Source organism: Marmota flaviventris, chromosome 1 (assembly GCF_047511675.1).
Source record: "Marmota flaviventris isolate mMarFla1 chromosome 1, mMarFla1.hap1, whole genome shotgun sequence".
Classification (NCBI taxonomy): Eukaryota; Metazoa; Chordata; class Mammalia; order Rodentia; family Sciuridae; genus Marmota; species Marmota flaviventris.
In genome coordinates this window covers 219,494,544-219,512,938 of record NC_092498.1, presented here as the reverse complement: position 1 = coordinate 219,512,938, position 18,395 = coordinate 219,494,544, and the positions used below count along the sequence as shown (strand labels likewise).

At 62.8% G+C, this 18,395-nt stretch overlaps 1 protein-coding gene across 1 annotated transcript; it reads right to left on the bottom strand.

Moving 5' to 3' along the window:
- Positions 1-2,630: 2,630 nt before the first annotated feature.
- On the bottom strand, positions 2,631-17,578 carry Btbd2 (BTB domain containing 2). The gene is made up of 9 exons (XM_027952445.2): positions 17,202-17,578; positions 9,817-9,936; positions 8,094-8,250; positions 7,450-7,555; positions 6,871-7,068; positions 4,550-4,742; positions 4,380-4,467; positions 4,065-4,211; positions 2,631-3,867 (listed from the first exon to the last, which is right to left on the bottom strand). Exons 1-9 carry the CDS (start codon positions 17,576-17,578, stop codon positions 3,706-3,708), a joined length of 1,548 nt encoding a protein of 515 aa, XP_027808246.2. The 3' UTR covers positions 2,631-3,705.
- Positions 17,579-18,395: the final 817 nt, after the last annotated feature.

Sequence of the window (18,395 nt, the reverse complement as noted above, 5' to 3'; positions counted from 1 at the left end):
TGCCCAAAGTCAGCGGTGCCCCAGGAGAGTGGCCTCTGCTCCCCAGGAGGCCCTTTCCCCCCTGGAGCTTAGGCCTGTAGCTGTGCCTCCGTCCCAAGGGAGTGTGGCTTCCTCCCTTCCTCACCTTGGGTGGGGCCGTTTTTCCAGTACTGGGGTTGAGCCCCAAGGTGCTCCACCACTGAACTGCGCCCCAGCCCTTTTCACCAATTTTTTGAGAGTGTGTGTGTGTGTGGGTGTGTTTAGTTGTAGATGGACACAATATCTTTCTTTTACTTATTTTTATGTGGTGCTGAGGATGGAACCCAGTGTCCCCCATGCGCCAGGCGAGCACTCTGCCATGAGCCCAGCCAGCCCCTCGCCCCTTACTCCAGCGTGGGAGGACCTGAGAGGCACAGCCGACTCTCCTCCTGGGAGCAGCCCTTGGGGACACAACAGCAAGATGCTCCTCTTGTCTCAGGACTGCACTTGGACACATTGTCAGGAAGTTGGGGAAAGCCGAGTGTCGGCACATGATCAGGAACTGGCTGTGGAATTTCTTCAGAGTCTCTATGAATCTGACATCATTTCAAAACAAACTTAAGAACCTGCAGAATGTTAATTAAGAGGAGGAAGAAGAGCGAGAAGGAAAATCTGTGGACATGAGGACCGCACCTGCCACCTGTCACCAGCAACCTGGGAGGCCGAGGCAGGAGGTCGCCGACTGAGCCAGGCCCAGCGAGTCAGGACTCTGTTTCAACATAAAAAGGGCTGGGGGTGGCTCAGCGCAGGACAGCCCTGGGCTGAGTCCCAGGGTTCCATCAAGAACCTGATTTCTTGAGATGAAAGCTGAGACCACAGAGTTTGAACTCTCTTCCCTTTTCTTCGTGTGTGTGTGTGTCTGGGGTGACCCCGGGGCCCTGTGCGGGAAGTGCCCGGCCACTGGCCCCACCCACCCTGCGTCTCTCTTCAGTGTCCAGCTCCGGGCTTCCCACAGTCGGGGCATGTTTTCCTCTCAGTTCTCTGCTGGGTCCAATTTTGGTATAATTTCAAGATCTTCAGTGTTGCCCAACTTCTGTATGATTTTGTGTGTAAACCTTTGGGGACTTTCTGGCCACCTTCTGCCTGCTCAGGTCACTGTCTAGGACCGCACTGGAGGTGCCCCTGGCTCTGGTCGGAGCCATGTGCATCAACACAGGTCTCGCGGGTCACACCTGCTGTCCATGCTGGGCTCAGCGTGGCTCAGTGTCCATGCACTTGCTGGGCGTGGGGGGGCGCCACCGTCAACCCTGCAGGCCACCCTGCAGCCTGGGTGGCCACAGCAGGACACAAGGTCAAGGCCAGACTGACAACTTGGCGAGACCCTTCTTCACAAACAAATAAGTAAATAAATAAAAAGGACTGGGGTGCAGTTCAGAGGTGGAGAGGCCCTGGGGCTCCTCCCCAGTGCGCAAGCTTGGGGAGGGGCGGGGCTCACTGGACAGCGCCTGCCTGGCACGTGTGAGGCACTGTGCTCGATGCTCAGCACCACAAATACATAAATAAAATAAAAAATTAAACTAAAAACACCAAAAACCTAAAAAATTAATAAATAAAGCTACTTGCATTTAGTGTGATCATTGATGGAGTTGAATTAAACTCTACCATCTTCTTTTTTGACTCTTTCTTTTTTTGTAGGAGGATGGACCCAGAGGTGTTCTACAGTGTGCTACACCCCCAGCCCTCATTTTGAGACAGGGCCTGAGGCTGGCCTTGAACTTACAATCCTCCTGCCTCAGCCTCCCAAACTTCTGGGATTACAGGCATGTGCCACCATGCCCAGCTAAAAGTTCTTTTTATTTTTCTAAATATTATTTTTTAGGTGTAGATGGACACAACACAATGCATTTTATTTTTATGTGGTGTTGAGGATCGAACCCGGGTCCTGCCCGTGCTAGGGGAGTGCTCTACCCCTGAGCCACAATCCCAGCTCCTGAAAGTTCTTAATTACTGTATTTTCCATTCTAGAATTCTGTTTGTATTCCTACCGTTAGTCTCCTTTTTTTTGGTCCTGGGGATTGAACTCGGAGGCCCTCACCACTGAGCCCCCCCAGGCCTCGCTGTTGCGGAGGCTGCCTTGAACTCGACCCTCCCACTGCGCCTCTTGTCCACCTCTGCCCGCCTTGAAGACACAAGTTTTCTGATGACTCCAGTTTTGGGGCACGGGGGCCTGTGCCAGGCGGTCTGCATCTTGCTGGGTCCTTGGTGGGGTGCCTCTCTGTTCACGTTTGGCTTGGTGTTCCGTGGCTTGGCAGCACCCTCCCCCCACCCTTGCCCAGCGTGGCGTGGCCGTCCCTGCTGCCCAGAGTCCACCATGACAACACACCTTGCCAGGCTCGGCTCCGTCCTCAGGCCCCTGTGACCTCTCCTGCTGGATTTCTTGGGGTCTTGCTATCCATGGGCATGGGAACCCGCCAAAGGCTTGGGAGCAGCTGCCATGTGGGCCCTCAGGGTGGCCTCTGCAGTTCCCTGCCCCAGGCCCTGTCCCTCCACCCCAGGCGCTAGCCCCGAGTCCCCACCCTGGGCTGCAGAGGCTGATCCTGGGGAGATGCCCTCGCAAACTCGCTGGGCGGACAGCACCGAGTGGGCAGCAGCACACAGCGGCTCAGGGCAGCTGCGTTTCTTTCCTTTATTTAAAAAAATCATCTGGGGACGTGGTGTGAGGTGGGCACACCTTCCATGGCTTTGGGGAGCACGTGGGTTCCAGGAGGAGTCAGGGATGGGCGCGGGGTGTGGGGTGGTTCACACCCTCCAGAGCCTCTGGGCCAGGCAGTGGGTGGTGCCCTCGGGGCTCCTGCTCCACCTGGCCGGCCCGGCCTGCAGCTGGGGCACTGTCCTCAGCACACAGGCTGGAGGCCCTGCTCTGGGCTACAGGGGCCAAACGGTTGGAGGGGCTGGCCCTCCCGTGGGGCTCCTCACCTGGGCTGGGACTGCCCTTCGGGATGGCACAGGAGCCCCAGCCCCCACGGAGTCTACTCCCTGGGATTTGGGTCAGTGCCCTGGAGGAGGGGACACCCAGCAGGCAAGGGGTCACCATAGCCTCAGGTGCACGGCAGGCCAGGCCCAGTGTCCCCAGGGAGCATACAAGCACAGAGGGAACACAAGACCCAAACCAGTGGCTCTCGAGCTCCCGCACAGGGTCTCTCAGCAGAGAATCGGGGTCCAGGGCACCGCAGTGTGCAGCTGGACACGCTCGGGCCACGCAACCAGGGCCTGAGGTTGGTGAGCTGGTCAGAGGGCCCTGAGCGGCAGGGACAGTGGCGGAAGCCCAGCCAGGACCTGGCTGACCCTTGGCCCTGGCTGACCTGGGCAGCTCAGACAGCCCTGCTCCCCAAACCTGAGGGACCATCTCTCAGGGCCCCAGCCCCGGCCTAGCCACTTCCCCAGTGCCTCTACACAAGTGGCCACATGGTCACCTTCTGTGATGCTGAGAAGGGGCAGGGAGTGGACGCATGGCCAAGGGAGGTTGGCTGGGGGCACACTGTGGGGTGGCCTAAGTGTGGACAATGACCTCAGGGGCCTGGCTATCTCCACAGGACAGGTGGTGGCAGGAGGTGGCCTAGGTATAAAAGATGACCTCAGGGCTGGCCCTGGCTGTCCTCCATGGAGAGGACATGGCATAGGGTGGCCTAGTGTAGATGACTTCAGAGCCTGGCTGTCCTCTGTGGACAGGGCGTGGCGTGGGGAGGCCTAGGTGTAGAAGATGACCTCGGGAATCTGGCCGTCCTCCACAGATGTGCCATTGTTGTTCCCGGCCGCGTAGCAAAAGGTGAAGCACGTCTTGGCCCCTGTCGTTGGGGACTCATGGGTCACTTTGCGCAGGCCTTTGGTGCCATAATGGGAGTCAGGACCCTGCAGGGAGTGGGAGGCACAATGGGGTCAGGTCTCCCAGGGCCTCCAAGTGCTGAGGGAGGGGACGCCTGGGTGTGCACAGCATTCAGGACCCAACGGGGCACAGGTGGCCTAGCCCCCACCAGAGGGGTCTTCACCAGGAGGCAGACCCCCGAGGCCCAGAGCCGGAGGCGCTGCTGACCCCGCGGGAGGCGCACCTTGAGCGTGGCGCAGGCCGTGTAGTTGACGTTGGGCAGCACCTCCACGGGCTCCTTGAACATGACGCGGAAGGTGCTGGCCGAGCCGTCACAGCTGAAGCCGGTGTCGTTCTGGCCCAGGACCGTGTTGCTGTCGGTGTGGATGATCTGGGGGCGGGAAGGGGCTGCTCAGCGGCAGGTGGGGCCAGGGAGGAGGGGCCCGAAGGCCTCCCACCAAGCACCGTGGGAGGGTCTGGGGCGTGGCCGGCGTGGGCGTGGCCGGCGTGGGCGTGGCCGGCGTGGGCGTGGCCGGCGTGGGCGTGGCCCGGGACACACCTGGATGTTCACTTGGTAGTCCGTGGGTCCGTGGATGGATCCGTACAGTCCAAAGCCCACCACGAAGATGCGCTTGTTGACTGAGAACCTGCGGAGGCGACCAGCCCGTCAAAACCCAAGGGAGGACCCCCGCCGGACCCCCCTCCCCCCCTCCCCCCCCCTCCCCGCACCTGATGCGGTCGCTGGTCCCGCTGTAGCCCCAGCGGCTCTCCACCTGCTGGAAGCGGTTGATGCTGCACTCCTTGCCCCGCAGGCAGCAGCGCGGCCGGTCGATGAACTCCACGCGGGGCTTGGGGTTCACGGTGAAGTGCAGGAAGAGGCTGACCACCTCACGGTCCACCAGGATGCCCGACTGCGCGGGGCCTAGGGCAGAGGGGCTGGTAGGCAGGCTGCGGGAGGGCTGGGGAAGGCGAGGCCGGCAGCGAGCCCCAGGACGCCCAGGACACCTGCCTTCCTCTCCCAGTGGCCATGCCTGCCTGACTTCCAACCTCGGGGCCATCCCCTCGGGGGGCTATCCCCTCAGGCCCTGGAATTGGGGCAGGGTAGCGCCCACCTGCTCACTTGGGTGAAAGCTCAGGGGCCTGCCCCATTCCCTGGTCCTGGGACCCACCTCCATTCACAGCGGAGGAGGGGAGGGTCCTGGCCACAGAGGGCTCCCCTACAGCGCCTCTGAGGTGGTCTCACTCAGGCTCCCAGCTCCAGGGTGGGCCCTGAAGGCCTGCTCCAAAGAACCTACTCTAATAGATGATGACCAGTTGTCCTGGGCAGGCCCAGGGCCAGGGAAGAGTCCAGAAGGCCGAAACCCAGATGCCCAGATGTGGCAGGAGAGTGGATAGGTCACACTCGGGGCATGAACAGAAGTGAACATGGACAGGCCTCACTCGTACACGGGTGACCGATTAGATGGCCACACACAGGTAGACACTAGCCAGAGGCCACAGGGTGTAGGTAGGGGCAGGCAGGCGCCAGCAGGAACCTCACAGCCCTACCCTTCTGCAGCCGCCTCCTCCAGGAAAGCGCGGGAGGCCAGACCCATCCAGCCTGGCTGGACGCCGCCCGGGCCCCTCTCCCAGCTCGCTTCACCAGAACCCCTGGTCCACAGCCCCCGGAGTGACGGCCCAATGCTGAGGAGCCCCTGACAACAGGACAGAGGAACTAAGGGCAGGGCCTTTAAACCCCGTGAGGACACACCTCGGCCAAGCCTGCGCCTTGGGACACCAGCAGTCCCCCTGCCACCTGGCACTCCCAAGTGAACCAGTGAGCAGTACATTCCCCCAGGAGGAGGGGGTGGGCAAGCAGCAGGGTGCCTGGTGGTGCCCCAGTCTGCATGGGCAAGAGGCCACCTACTCACTCCAGCTCCAGCCCCTGCACTGCCTCCTGCCCCGCAGAGCCACAATGTCCCTGCCACCACAGGGGAACAAGCTGGGGAGAAGGCTCCTACAACCACCAAGTCACCTGGGGGCTTCACCACTGAGCAGGGCGAGGGGTGGGGTCCTCCCTTCTGAAGGTCAGGGATGCTGCTTTGGCATCGGGGCCACCCTGGTCTAGGATCTGGGGAAAGGGCACTGACCTTGGGGTGGGGGCTGGAATGGGGCCTGGAGACCCTGGTGGTGGCAGCTCTCAGGTGTCTGACCCAGCAGACAGGTGACCCACAGGGTCATTTCTGGGATGAGGGGAAGATCAGGGTTCTGGTTTGGATAGGGGGCGGAGACACAAGGTGGGTCCCAGAGGTATGGCTGGCGCCTAGTGGGAGTGGGGTGCAGGGCAGATGAAAGGACAGGGCTGGCCAGGGATTTAGGATGGGAGGCGCCGAGACCACGGTACCCTGGGCCGAGGCCAGACTCTGCCCTGCTGGTGCCCATACACACCATGTGCGACCCCCAGGGTGGGTCTTGCCCAAAGCAGTGCCCCGTCCAGCCCACCCTGCTCCCTCCAAAACTGATGTGATGAAGCGGCCTCTGCTGAGCACTCGGGTGGGAGCAGGGCGTGTGGACCTGGTGAGGTGGGGTACAGTGCCACCAGCCGCGGGTGGCCTTCCCAGTGTTCACACGAGGCAGAGGCATGGTTGAGGCTGGCCCCCATTTACCCTCCAGCTGGAGACCCAAAGCCCACCACAAGCACCCGGTGGCCAGTCCTGGCACGCAGTGGGGCCCACCACTTCAGACGGCCTTGCCCCAGACACAGAGGCCTGAGCCGGACCAGAGCCCAAGAGCCCCAGATGTCCGAGCCGCCCTCCCAGGCCAGGGCTGCCAGGACGCAGCCAGGACCCAGTGGCAGGGAAGGGCAGCCCTGCAGGCCGCGAGGCCAGGCGGGAACGCGAGGCGGGTGGGCCTGACCGCGGAGGCTGGGCCCCAGCTCTGCGCTGCTTGCATTTCCCAGCTTCCCATGACCCGGGACCCCATGGCCAGCAAGGGAAGCCCCTGGGCTCCTGGTCAGAGCTCTCGGGGGATGAAAAGCAGCCCCGCGAGGGCCGGTGCCGGCACACGGTTACCTGCGGCAAACTCCTCGATGGTCATCAGGGGGAAGCGGATGAGGCCCAGGGCCTTGCCCAGCACCTTCCGCTTGTTCTCGGGTGTCACCTGCAGCTGTTGCCGCTGACACTCGGCCTCAGACCAGCGGACGACAGCGTTGAACAGCCGCACCTCGCGTATGCCCAGCGTGTCGCGCTCCAGGACAGCCACCAGGGTGTCTGCGGCGGGCAGGAGGGGCCGTGAGCTGGGTGCCCACCAGGCAGCTGGGCTGTGCCCATGGCTGGGGCTCGGGGCTGGGGCTGCGGGGAAACCTGGCCCTGCCCGCACTGGGGGAAAGGCCTGTGGGCACGTGCCACCCCCCACCCCCTCAGGGCAGCCGAGCACTCAGTAAGGGCCACTTCACCCAGTGGTCCCCAACAGGGAGCACCTGGCCCTCTGGAGGAAAAGTCTGCTGACCCATTAAGTGGATGGGGATCATGTTGACCCCAGGACAAGTGTCCAGTCCTCGCCCAGCCAGCCCTCTGCCCAGCTGCACAGAGCCTGTGGCCACCCTAAAATCCCGTCCCTCCCACGTCCCACGGGCAGTCCGCGGTGCTCACCCAGGTCGATGTCCGTGAAGCCCTCGGCCGTGATGGCGTCCGCCGTGTTCTTGTCGATGCTCTCCAGGCACAGGCTGGCCAGCTGCGGCTCGTCGAACAGGCGCGCCTGGCAACGGGCAGGCGTCACCCTGAGCCCGCGGCACCGCTGACGCCCAGGCCTGGGGCACGGCTGCTCGGGAGGCAGGGAGTTCGCCTCGAGCCAGGAGTGGGGACCAGCCCAGCAGCGCCCTCTCCAAGCACCTGCTGTGGTTCCAGCTCAGCCGCGGCGTTCGCAAGGCCTGGGCAGGGCTCCTCCCTCCGCCTCAGGGCGGCCACCACCCCTCACAGGAACAGAGCTTTGGCAGGTGTGTGGCCCAGGCCAAGGGAGACCCCAGCGAGAGGTCTGAGGACCCCAGTCCTCGGGGCCCAGAGCTGGGACCCACAGAGCAGCACCCTTCAGGCACCCAGTGCCCTCCTGGTGTCCGAGCTCCCTGGGCAGAGCCACCTGCACCCCTGCCACCCCCCGCCTTGGCCAGCTGCTCCTCCTCACCCGCCTCCCCACCCACCCTGGCTCCCCGCAGTGCTGGGCGGGTTCCCCCTTCTGGCCGGCCGGCCCCTCCACTCTGTGCCCCCTCCCCTCTGTGCCCCCTCCCCTCACCGCCCACCTGCGTGAGCAGCATGAAGGCGTTATCTGCCCGCAGGTTCTTCTTGAGGAACTCCACGCAGTGGGCCTCCAGCGCGGGCACCGCGTACTTCTTGGCTGTGTACAGCGTGGTCATGACCGTCTCAGGCCCGATCTGCACCTCATCTGAGTACAGGAACCTGAGGAGGTGGACACAGCGGCCATGGCGACGGCTCAGGTGCCCCTCGACCTTCAGACCCAGGTGCCGGCCCTCAGGTAGGCAGGGTCTGGCCACCCTGGCTCACCAGCCAGAAGGCTTCTTCCAGAACCTTCCAGAATGGGCACTGGGCAGCAGTTTGTGACTGGGGACACAGCCTGAGAGAGCTCCCTGCCGCTTACAGACGAACGCTGTACAGTGCTCCTCTGTGGCTCCCCTCCCGGGCTGTCACCTTGGCCACTTCTGGTGAGTGACAGAACCCACAGGCCAGCCAGGTCCTGCGTGGCATTGACATCACTTTGTCCACCACACTGAACGTGGACCAGAGTTGGGGTTGGTCGAAAAAGCGAAAGTGGGCTGGGGTGTGGCTCAGTGGTGAGCGCTTGCCCAGCCCAGGAGAGGCCCTGGGTCCCAGCCTCAGCACCACCCAAAAACAAATAAATAAAGTACAGTTATATTCTTCAAAAAAGGCAAAAGTACTTGAACATGGCATGGGAAGTGACCCTCCACACCAGAGGCGGCAGGCCCCTCTCCAGGACAGAGGCAGGACCCTCTCAGACGCGGAGGACACAGCACTACCTACACTGCCAAAGGTGCGGCCCACATGTCCTTGGAGGACAGCGTGGCCATGCACCCTGCAATGTCCTCAGCCAGCGCAGGAGCAAGGTGGAGGGACCCGAGGACCTGGGGCTCAGACACACAGGTCACAGTGTATGTATGACCTGGTGACAGGAGGATCCAGGACAGGGGAGGGACAGGGGACTGCTCACGGGGGCCGAGTTACTTGATGGGAGACAGAAGGTTCTGGAACGAGACAGAATGCAGGGCTGCACACCTCTGAGCCCACGGCTAACCCTGAACAGTGCAGGGGGACACCAACCCCACAGGGTCGGAACCAGACTGTGACTTTCTCTTTTGGTGCTGGGGAATGAAGCCAGAGTGCTCCATCCCCGAGCCACATCCGAGACCTCCTCACTTTCCATCTGGAGACAGGGCCTTGCCAGGCTGCCCAGGCTGGCCTGGGACTTGCTGTCCCCCCCTCGGCCTCCCAGGGGCTGGGCACACGGAGTCCCCACACCACGCTGGTCAGCGGGCAGCCTCCTTGTTCACAGTCCTCAGCTGCTAATGGCATGGCGCAGGGCCAGGCTGCAGAGAGGGGTGAGGAGCTCCAACTGTGACCTCGGTCTGCGTCTCTGGAGCGCAAATGAGACCCCATGCCCTGTGTCCCGTGGAGCTGCCAGAGAACCCATGCTGACCAGGCCAACGGGAGGCAAGGCTCCCCAGGGTCTGGGGCTGCTTCAGCTGAAAAAGCCCAACCCCCCGGGGGGACGGGGACGGGCGCCCGGTGGCCAGCACCTGTGGGCACACATGCAGCCCGGCTCACCCCAGCACTGCAAAAATTGAAGGTAAAAAAACTAAAAAAACGTACGGGGGGTTCTCCAGAGCCCAGCCCACCCACCCCGGGGCGCGGGCTCTACAGCTGCTTCTAGCCGGTCTCCGTCCTGACTCTGCGTCCTGCCCACACCTCCAAGAAGGGCCCGAAGCTTACTTGAGCAGCGCCAGGAACGCGGCCGGCTCCACGTCGGGCAGCTCGATCTCCGTGGAGGTGGTGGCCATTCCCCCGTTGAACATGGCGTCAAAGACAGCGCTGCCTACAGCTAACACGAACCTGGGCATGAGAGAGCGCCCGTGAGCCACTTGTGTCCCCGGCCGGGCCCTGGCCCCTGGCCCTGGTTGTGGCCACTCTGCTGGGGACCTCTGGGGCCCCCACCTGTCCATCCCCCACTCACTCCTGCACCCGTTGAAGGCTCCTTGTCCAGGCCATAGGCTAGACATGCGGACCTGGCCACAGACAGGCAGAGAGGACAAGTGGCTGGTCAGCCTGAGCTGGCAGAGCACGGGAGGCTGGAGCCAGGTGCAGCAGGGGAAGGGCCTTCAGGGGGCAGGACAGGCGGGGCCAGGCTGCCAGGTGACCCCCCAGCTCTGTGAAAGCAGAGGAGCCACCCAGCTGGTGTGGCCTGTGTGGGGCTGGAGGAGGCCTCCATGGTGACAGACAGGACGGCTCTGCTCGGTCCTGGGCAGGGTCTCTTGGGAGGCCCCACCAGGGCTCCTGGGAGGTGGAGCTGAGAGCTGGGGCCGGGGGACAGGCACACAGCTTCCCCACGGCCCCTGGGAACAGGAAGCCCCTGCGTCAGCTCCCCCCAGGTGGGTCACACTGCGCACACGCAGGCTCTGAGCGCCCAGCACCCACACCCTCCCAGTGGGCGGAGCACCAGCTCCAGGTGGACCCAGGCCCTCCCTGCTCCCGGGCAGCCTGCTCCTCCCTCCCTGCCCCAGGTCTCCACCTGGGGGCTGCACCAGGCCCCTGCTACCCCATGTGCACAGTCATGCTGGAGCTCCACCCCTGGCCCACACCTCACTTCCACAAAGAGCCTCTTGGCCTCCCACAGGGGGAGCTGACAACCAGGCGGAAGCCAAAGGCAGAAACCAAGTGGTGCCTGCTGGGCTGGTGTGGCCCCCCAGCCCAGGGCCACCTGACAAGGCAGTGGGGGCAGTGCCCTGCGGGGCCCACAGCAGCACATGACCCTCCCCAGGGTGGCCGCTCCACCCCACACTCTGTCCAGGCACCCCGGCAACCTTTAGCCTGGACACCTCTGCAGGTCCACAGTGCGTCCCCAGCCCCTCCCGGCCAGGCTCCTCCTCCCAGAAGAGCAGAGCGGCAGAGCCCTTGGGGGGCCCTGGGTTCCATCCTCGGCACCACGTAAAAATAAGTAAGTGAAGGGCTGGGGAGGTGGCTCAAGCCGTAGCGCGCTCGCCTGGCATGCGCGGGGCGCTGGGTTCCATCCTCAGCACCACATACAAATAAAATAAAGATGTGTCCACCGAAAACTGAAAAATAAATATTAAGAAATTCTCTCTCTCTCTAATAAATAAATAAATAAGTGAAATAAAGGTGCTGTGTCCACCCACACTAAACACACACACACACCACGCCAGGGTGTGGGACAGCCCACAGCACCACCAGCGAGCAGCCCAGGCGTCCGACAACAAGGGAAGGCCCCCAGCGTGGCCACGCACCCCTGGAGCAGGAGAGCAGACGGACCTGAGGACCTGTGCTCAGTGAGAGCCAGACACACAAGGCCACAGCCTGTGACCCAGAGACAGCAGAGTCCAGGAGAGCAGGGTCCAGGGATGGACGTGGGTCATGCATGCAGGACTGGGGAGGGGACAGAAGTCAGTGCTCAGTGGGGACCGATTTCAGTCTGGGACATGAGGAAGCCCTGGAGGTGAACAGCGGGTGCCCCGAGTGCGGCTGAGGTGCACAAGGTCACCTTAGCACAGTCACTTATTTTTGGTACTGGGACTGAAGCAGGGGTGCTTCAGCACTCAGTGTGCCCCCACCCCGCACTCCTTTTTATTTTTTGAGACAGGGTCTCACTAAGCTGCCGAGGCTGGCTTCAAACGGGCCCTCTTCCTCCACCGCCTCCTGGTCCCTGGAGTTACCCCAGCACCACTCCTGGCCTTGACATCAGTCAAAGGTAAAAACAACGAAAATGGTGAACCACTCTGAGAAGCAGCCCCGGGCTCCCTTGGAAAGCAAGGCAGAAGACCAAAAGTGGGGCTGGGTGGTGGCTCAGGGGCGGAGCCTCGCCTGGCACGTGGGAGGCCCTGGGAAGGACTAGTGTCCAACTACAACTGGAAAATAAATGAATAACAATAAAATGAAAGACCACAAGTACTGCACCCAAACCCGAGCTCATCCCCAGCACCGCTCGCACGCTCACTCGGCCAACAGGAGTCCCTAGGACGCCCGACATGACACCGGCAACCAAGCACCACAGTTCTGAGCGGCCAAGGTCAAAGAAGAAAAGGGAAGTCAAGGGGTCCCTCAAGTGGAACCAGGGCGGGACACCTCGGAATGGGCACGTGCAGCCAGAACAGCACCGGGAAGCCGATCTGCACACTGTCCAGCCCGGGAAGGGGTGGCAGCGTCCACCAAAACCTAGAAGAATGAAGAGCAGACAAACCCAAAGAAGAAAAACAGCCAGTCCGCTCAGAGCAGACACAGTGAGGTGGGGACCAAGAGGGGACCCCCAAAACCAAGGGCTGCTCTTCAAAAGAGTCCAACAGGGCCGGGCTGGGGCTCAGGGGTGCGCGCTCGCCTGGCAGGCATGAGGCACTGGGTTCCAGCCTCAGACCACATGAAGACACTAAAGACCATCAACAGCTAAAACAGGATAAAAAAAAAAACTCCAATCAATGCTGGACGTTTGGTAGACGGGTCACGACCAAGAGCGAAGACGGAAGCTACACAGCCGCGAATAAAAGGGGGAGTGTCACCATGAGCTTCAGTGCACTTAGGAGGACTCGACGGGACTGCTGGGAACAACTCTGGGCTGACCAGGAAGGCCACGGGCATGGGAGGCCACTACTCAAAAGGACACAGAGAAAGTCCAGATGAGCTTGTCACCAGAGCCCAGCGAGACTTCAAATCCTCCCCAAAGAGAAGTGGGTGGCTGGGGACCCGAGGGCCCTGGGAGGCTCAGTACAGCGAAGGCTGAGGGCGCTGGCTGCAGGGCCTGCCCTGGACCTGCGAAGCCCCTCCGGGAAGATGCTCTCTCAGGGCTTCTCCGTCCTCCGGTTTTGGGTGGATTTTTTTCTTTGGTGCTGGGACTGAGCCCAGGGCACTCTACCACTGAGCTATGTCCAAAGCCCTTTTTGCTTGAGAGAGGGCCTCGCAGGGCCACCTAGGCTGGCCTGGAGCGTCCAGCTGTCTCACCCCAGCCTCCAAGCTGCTGGGAAGGCAGGCGAGGCCTCCGCACTGGGCAGCAGTTTCTCTTAAAATGTGAAACATAAATCCTCCTGGGATGCACCAGCCCTTCCACTGAGGTGCTGACCAAGAGGAAGGGCCAGGTAAGCCCCGAGTAGAACTGGGAAGGCCCGTGACAACTGGTGGCAAACCATGGGCCGTCCGTCCCTTTGAATTCAGCAGCAGAATTCGATTTATCGCCACTTTAGCAATAAAAAGAAACAGACTACTGAAGCAAGGAGGCCCCAAGGCACGACGGGAGCTCAAAGCCGACCACAGACCACAGCGCACAGCTGACCACTCACATTTCTAGCCCTCGGCGACGGCCTGGCTGGGGGAACAAGAAACCTGAGGGTGGCCTGAGGGCTCCAAAACCAGCCCACGGGGACGGTCACCCGTGTCCACTTTCTACAGAGCCGACTACCCAACAAAGACTCCAAACACCAGAAGCAAAGGCCCTTGACGACACCAGGCTCCAGACTCAGTGACAAGTGGGAGCCTCCTACGTGCTAAGGGCACTAGTCAGAAGCCAGCACCCACCACGACGCTCAGCTGTGAAGAGAGGCCACCAGCCTGGGAGGCGGCCCACCCGTCACCCCAGCTGCTCCGGAGGCAGACGCAAGTTCAAGTCCAGCCTGGGAAACTAGAGGCCCCACCTCAAAATGAAAAGGGCCGGGGCTGGGCCACAGCTCAGAGGGCAGAGGGCTCGCCCCACATGCACAGGGCTCGGGCTTCCTCCCCAGCTCCCCCCAAAAGAAGTCTTGACAAAGATAAAATAGGAGGCATCTGCTCTGCCCAGCACCCAGTGATGGCCACCGAGGAACAGGCAGGACGGGAGCCCACCTTTCCGCCCTGCAGTGCATACGAACTGCTGCCCTGAGCCCCAGCAGGTCAGCATCGACTGAGCACCTACTGTGTGCGGGCCTCAGGAGCAGGGCTGCACTGACCACGCACAACTGACGCCACACAGGGCCTGGCCTCTCCGTCAGAGCCTCGTGCTACCATCACGGTGCTGGGGCCACACTGTGGCTGGGCCCTGGGAGGAGGGTGGCCTGGCACCACCTCTGAAGCCAGCCAGGCCCACCAGCTGCAGCTTTCCCCGCTGAAGCCCCCGCTGCACTCCCACACACCAGCTCCCCTGGCTCCTCTCTCTGCCCAGGACCCGTCCAGGATCCCACGGTCATCGTGCCTCCTCCCACAGACTTTGGCTTGGTGACAGTCCCCAGGCCTGGCCCAGTGTCCTGCAGGGCATCCTCAGCACTTGCGTTTTCTTGCGACTACACTGGGCCTGCTGGGTTCTTCCAGCTGCCTTAGAAATGACCACACAGGGGCTGGGCTGGGCTCAGCGGTGGACGCTCACCTCGCACGTGTGAGACCCTGAGTTTCATCCTCAGCACCACAGACAAAAATAAACAAGTGAGATAAAGGTGTTGTGTCCAACTACGGCTAAAAAAATAAATAAATATTAAAAAAAAAAAAAGAAAGAAATGACCACACACGTGGCTTAAAACCACAGGAGTCTACCCCTCAGTCCTGCAGGCCACAGCCTGGGGCTGAGGTGTGGGCAGGGCTGCCCTCTCCACGGGCTCCGTGGTCACAGGGCTGCCTCCTGTGTCCTCTGGCTCATAAGGACACTTTTCACTGGATTTGGGGCCCACCTGGGGAACCCAGGGTGATTTCACCACCTGGAAAGACCCTTTCCCAAGCCAGGTCCCATTCACAGGTCCCAGGAATGAGGATGCAGGCACCCAGGCCTCCATCCAACCCAGGGGCTATGGTTCCAGGAGGAACAGAGAGGAGGCACCGTGTGGTGGTCCCGTCCAGGTGGCACAGGTGGGCCCCAGGGTTCCAGCCCTCAGTTACCACCCTCCCTTCCCACTCTCCTCTTTTCCAGGTACTAGAGACTGAACCCCGGGCACTACCACTGAGCTGTACCCCAGCCCTTTTATTTTTTGAGACAGGTCTCACTAAGCTGCCCAGACTGGCCTGGAACCTGCCATCCTCTGCCCCGGCCTCCAGAGCCACTGAGTTGGCAGTGGGTCCCCACACCCGCCCGGAGGCAGGGAACTCGGGATCTGGGAGCAAACCCCCAGACTCCAGCATCCCTGAGGGAAGACAGGGCTCCTGCTCCCCAGAGCAGCAACTGCTGGGCTTCCATCAGCACGGACTGGCCTTCAGCCGGGTCTGTGCCCACACGGGGAACGAGGCTAGGAGCTCTCCACGCAGGGCCCCACCACGGCCCTCACCAGGTTCAAGCCGACCCTGCTCCCTCCCAAGCAGCGTCCCCAGAGGTCATGAGACCCCTGCGCAGCCTCCCACATTCCCTCACCCTGCCCTGCCACGGGGATGCAGAGGAGGGGAACCCGCCATGTCCATCTCTGCCCCTCCTCCGCAGCCACTCCACATTTCAGTGGACGGGGCTCGCCAGACCCCGGGAGCTGTCCCCTGCCCTGACTTGCCCAGTTCCTCTGGCCTCTAAGCCTGCACATTCCTGCACCTGGAGCCCTGTGCTCCCCTCCCCGCTTCACCACCCTGGCAGCCACAGACTCCTCCCAATTCTCTCTGGAGGTCCTTACACCCACCTCTATAGCCCTCACTTTGCCACAAACCTATGAACCCCCAAATCCAATCAGGTACAGGTGCCCAGATAGGTCAGCATGAGATAGGGGCACAAGCACCCTCAAACAGAAACCCCGGGACTGAGGCCAAGGCAGGAGGATCACAGGTTGGAGGCCAGCCTCAACAACTTAGCGAGACCCTGTCTCAAAATAAAAAATAAAAAGGGCTGGGGACGTAGCTGAGTAGTTAAGCACCCCTAGGTTCAATCCCCAGAGCCAAAAAGATAAAAATATAAAAAGAAAGAAAAAGAAACCCTGAGTGTGAGTCTCCAATTCCTTGTGCAAATGGGCAGGAGCCCTGCCCTACCCTGCAAGGGCGCATGGTCAGGAAGGAGAAGGTGGCATCCTTAGAGACAACTGCTCAGAATCCGACCCACTGTCAGGGCCAGATGGCTATGAGGAGGCTGCCGGACAAGCAACGAAGGCATCACAGGCCACAAACTGACCAGCCTCTCGCTCCAAGCTTGTGGGGAAGGAGAGAGGCCCAGTCCCTGCTGCAGTCAGAGCGGAAGCCTGCGATACAGACAGGGAAGGTCCTGGGGACCCTCCATGAACAAGGCCTCTGGGAAAAACCCAGAGGGGACCAGATGCACAGCAATACCCAGGAAGAGGTAGCAAGAGGGGTCTCTAGGGCACAGGACCAGAACAAGCCACAGGCCAGAGAGGTGTGGAGGGCTCACTGCAAGGCCGGGACAACATTCCAGGCCAAGCACCTAGGCCCCCCAGCCGAACCCCCCACCCTGCAAAATGAGGAGGGCCCAGGAGCCCACAGTGGGGGGCACCTAGGGGCTGCACCCCAGACCAATACCTCCTTTTCCAGAAAGGAGACCTGCAGATACAGAGAGTCCAGGACAGGTAGAGGGTGTCCAAAAGCTTGGGCCTGGAGGTGGACCTCAGCTGAATGGGGAGGGCGGGGATGGCAGTTGTGGGGTCCTGAGGTAGAGGAGATGGGTGCAGGGAGATTTCAGGACAACCAGGGCCAAAGTTGGAGGGGATTGCAGGCACAGAGGCGGGCTAGAGATGGCGGGGATATTTGGGAGTATCAAAGGTAGCAGGCCCCAGGCTCAGAAGGTTCCCAAGGCGGGTCCCAATGCAGGAGCTGGGCAGGAGGATGCGGGGGCTCCTGGCGCAGGGCAACACGAGGATCTGAGGACTGAGGAGTGCAGGGGTTCCGGGGCAGGCTGTGGCACAGGGCCTGGGCAAGGAATGGGGTCTTGGGTGCAGGGGTCCAGGTCCAGGTCCAGGTCCTAGACAACGGCTGGGGACATCGGGAGGATAGTGGGTCCAGAGCCTGAACCTAGTGGTGCAGGGATTCCTGGACCGGCTCTGGAGCAAAGCCTGGATGAAAGGTGCAGGGGTCCCGGCCGGCGGTGGAGACCCGGGGATGCAGGGGTCCTGGGGGTGCAGGGTTCCCGGACGGCGGTGGGGACCCGGGGGTGCAGGGGTCCCGGAGCTCCGGCGCTGGGCCCGGCGCCCTCGGTGTGCAGGCCCGGCCGCGGCGCCCACCTGTGCGCAGGGATGCGCTGCGAGCTGAGCCCCTTGCCCACCAGGAAGTGCACGTCGCACAGCACCTCGTTGTTGAAGAGGAAGGCGAAGCGCTCCTGCACGGTGGGCTTGGTGGCCTGCCAGTTGTACACCGGCTCGCGCAGCAGCGCGGCCCCCGCGCCCGGGCCCGCCGCCTCCTCGCGCTCCGCGCCCGCGGCCTGCGCGTCCGCCCCGGGGCCCGGCAGCGGCGGCGGGGGCGGCCCGGGCGCGGCGGCGGCGGCAGCAGCATTGCCGGGGGCCGGGGCCGCCGCGTTGGCGCTGGGCCCGGGGCCGCCCCCCGCGCCCGGGCCGACCCCCGGCGGGCACGACGCGCGCCCGCCGCTGCCACCGGCCGCCATCTTGTCGCTGCGGCGCGGGGGAGGGGCGGGAGGGCGGGGAGCAGGGGAGGGGAGGGGATAGAGGCGGGGCGATGGGAGGGGCGGGGCTGAGGAGATGGGAGGGAGGGGCGGGAGGGAGAGAGGGAGGGGGAGGAGAAGGCGCGAGAGAAAGACGCGCGGCGCGGGAGGGCGGGGAGGGGCGGGGCCGAGGAGGTGAGAGGGCGGGGCGATGGGAGGGGCGGGGCTGAGGAGATGGGAGAGGGAGGGGGAGGAGAAGGCGCAAGAGAAAGACGCGCGGCGCGGGAGGGCGGGGAGGGGCGGGGCCGAGGAGGTGAGAGGGCGGGGCGGTTGGAGGGGCGGGGCTGAGGAGATGGGAGGGAGGGGCGGGAGGGGGAGGGGCGGGGCGGGAGGGGGAGGGGAGGGGGGAGGGGAGGGGAGGGGCGGGAAGGGGAGGGGGAGGGGCGGGAAGGGGAGGGGGAGGGGCGGGAGGGGGAGGAGAAGGCCGAGAGAAAGACGCGGGGAGCAGGGGCGGGGCGTGGGCGGGAGCCAGGGTGCGAGGGACGGCTTAGGACTCTGGCTGGGAACCCAGAGGCTGTCTCCAGGTCTCACCCCAGACTCTGGATCCTGTCCCCAGAACCTAGATGGCCCCCGGACCAAGGATCAGAGCCAGGACCTAAGAGCTCAGACCCGGGACTCCACACCTTGCATCCCAGACTGGGCCCACAGGCCCCAGATCCTGGACCCTGGACCTTGGACATCAAGTCACAGACTTCCCAGATTTTCAGGGACATCAGACTGGAATCCTTGGGCCCAAATTCCAGACGTGGGATCCTAAACC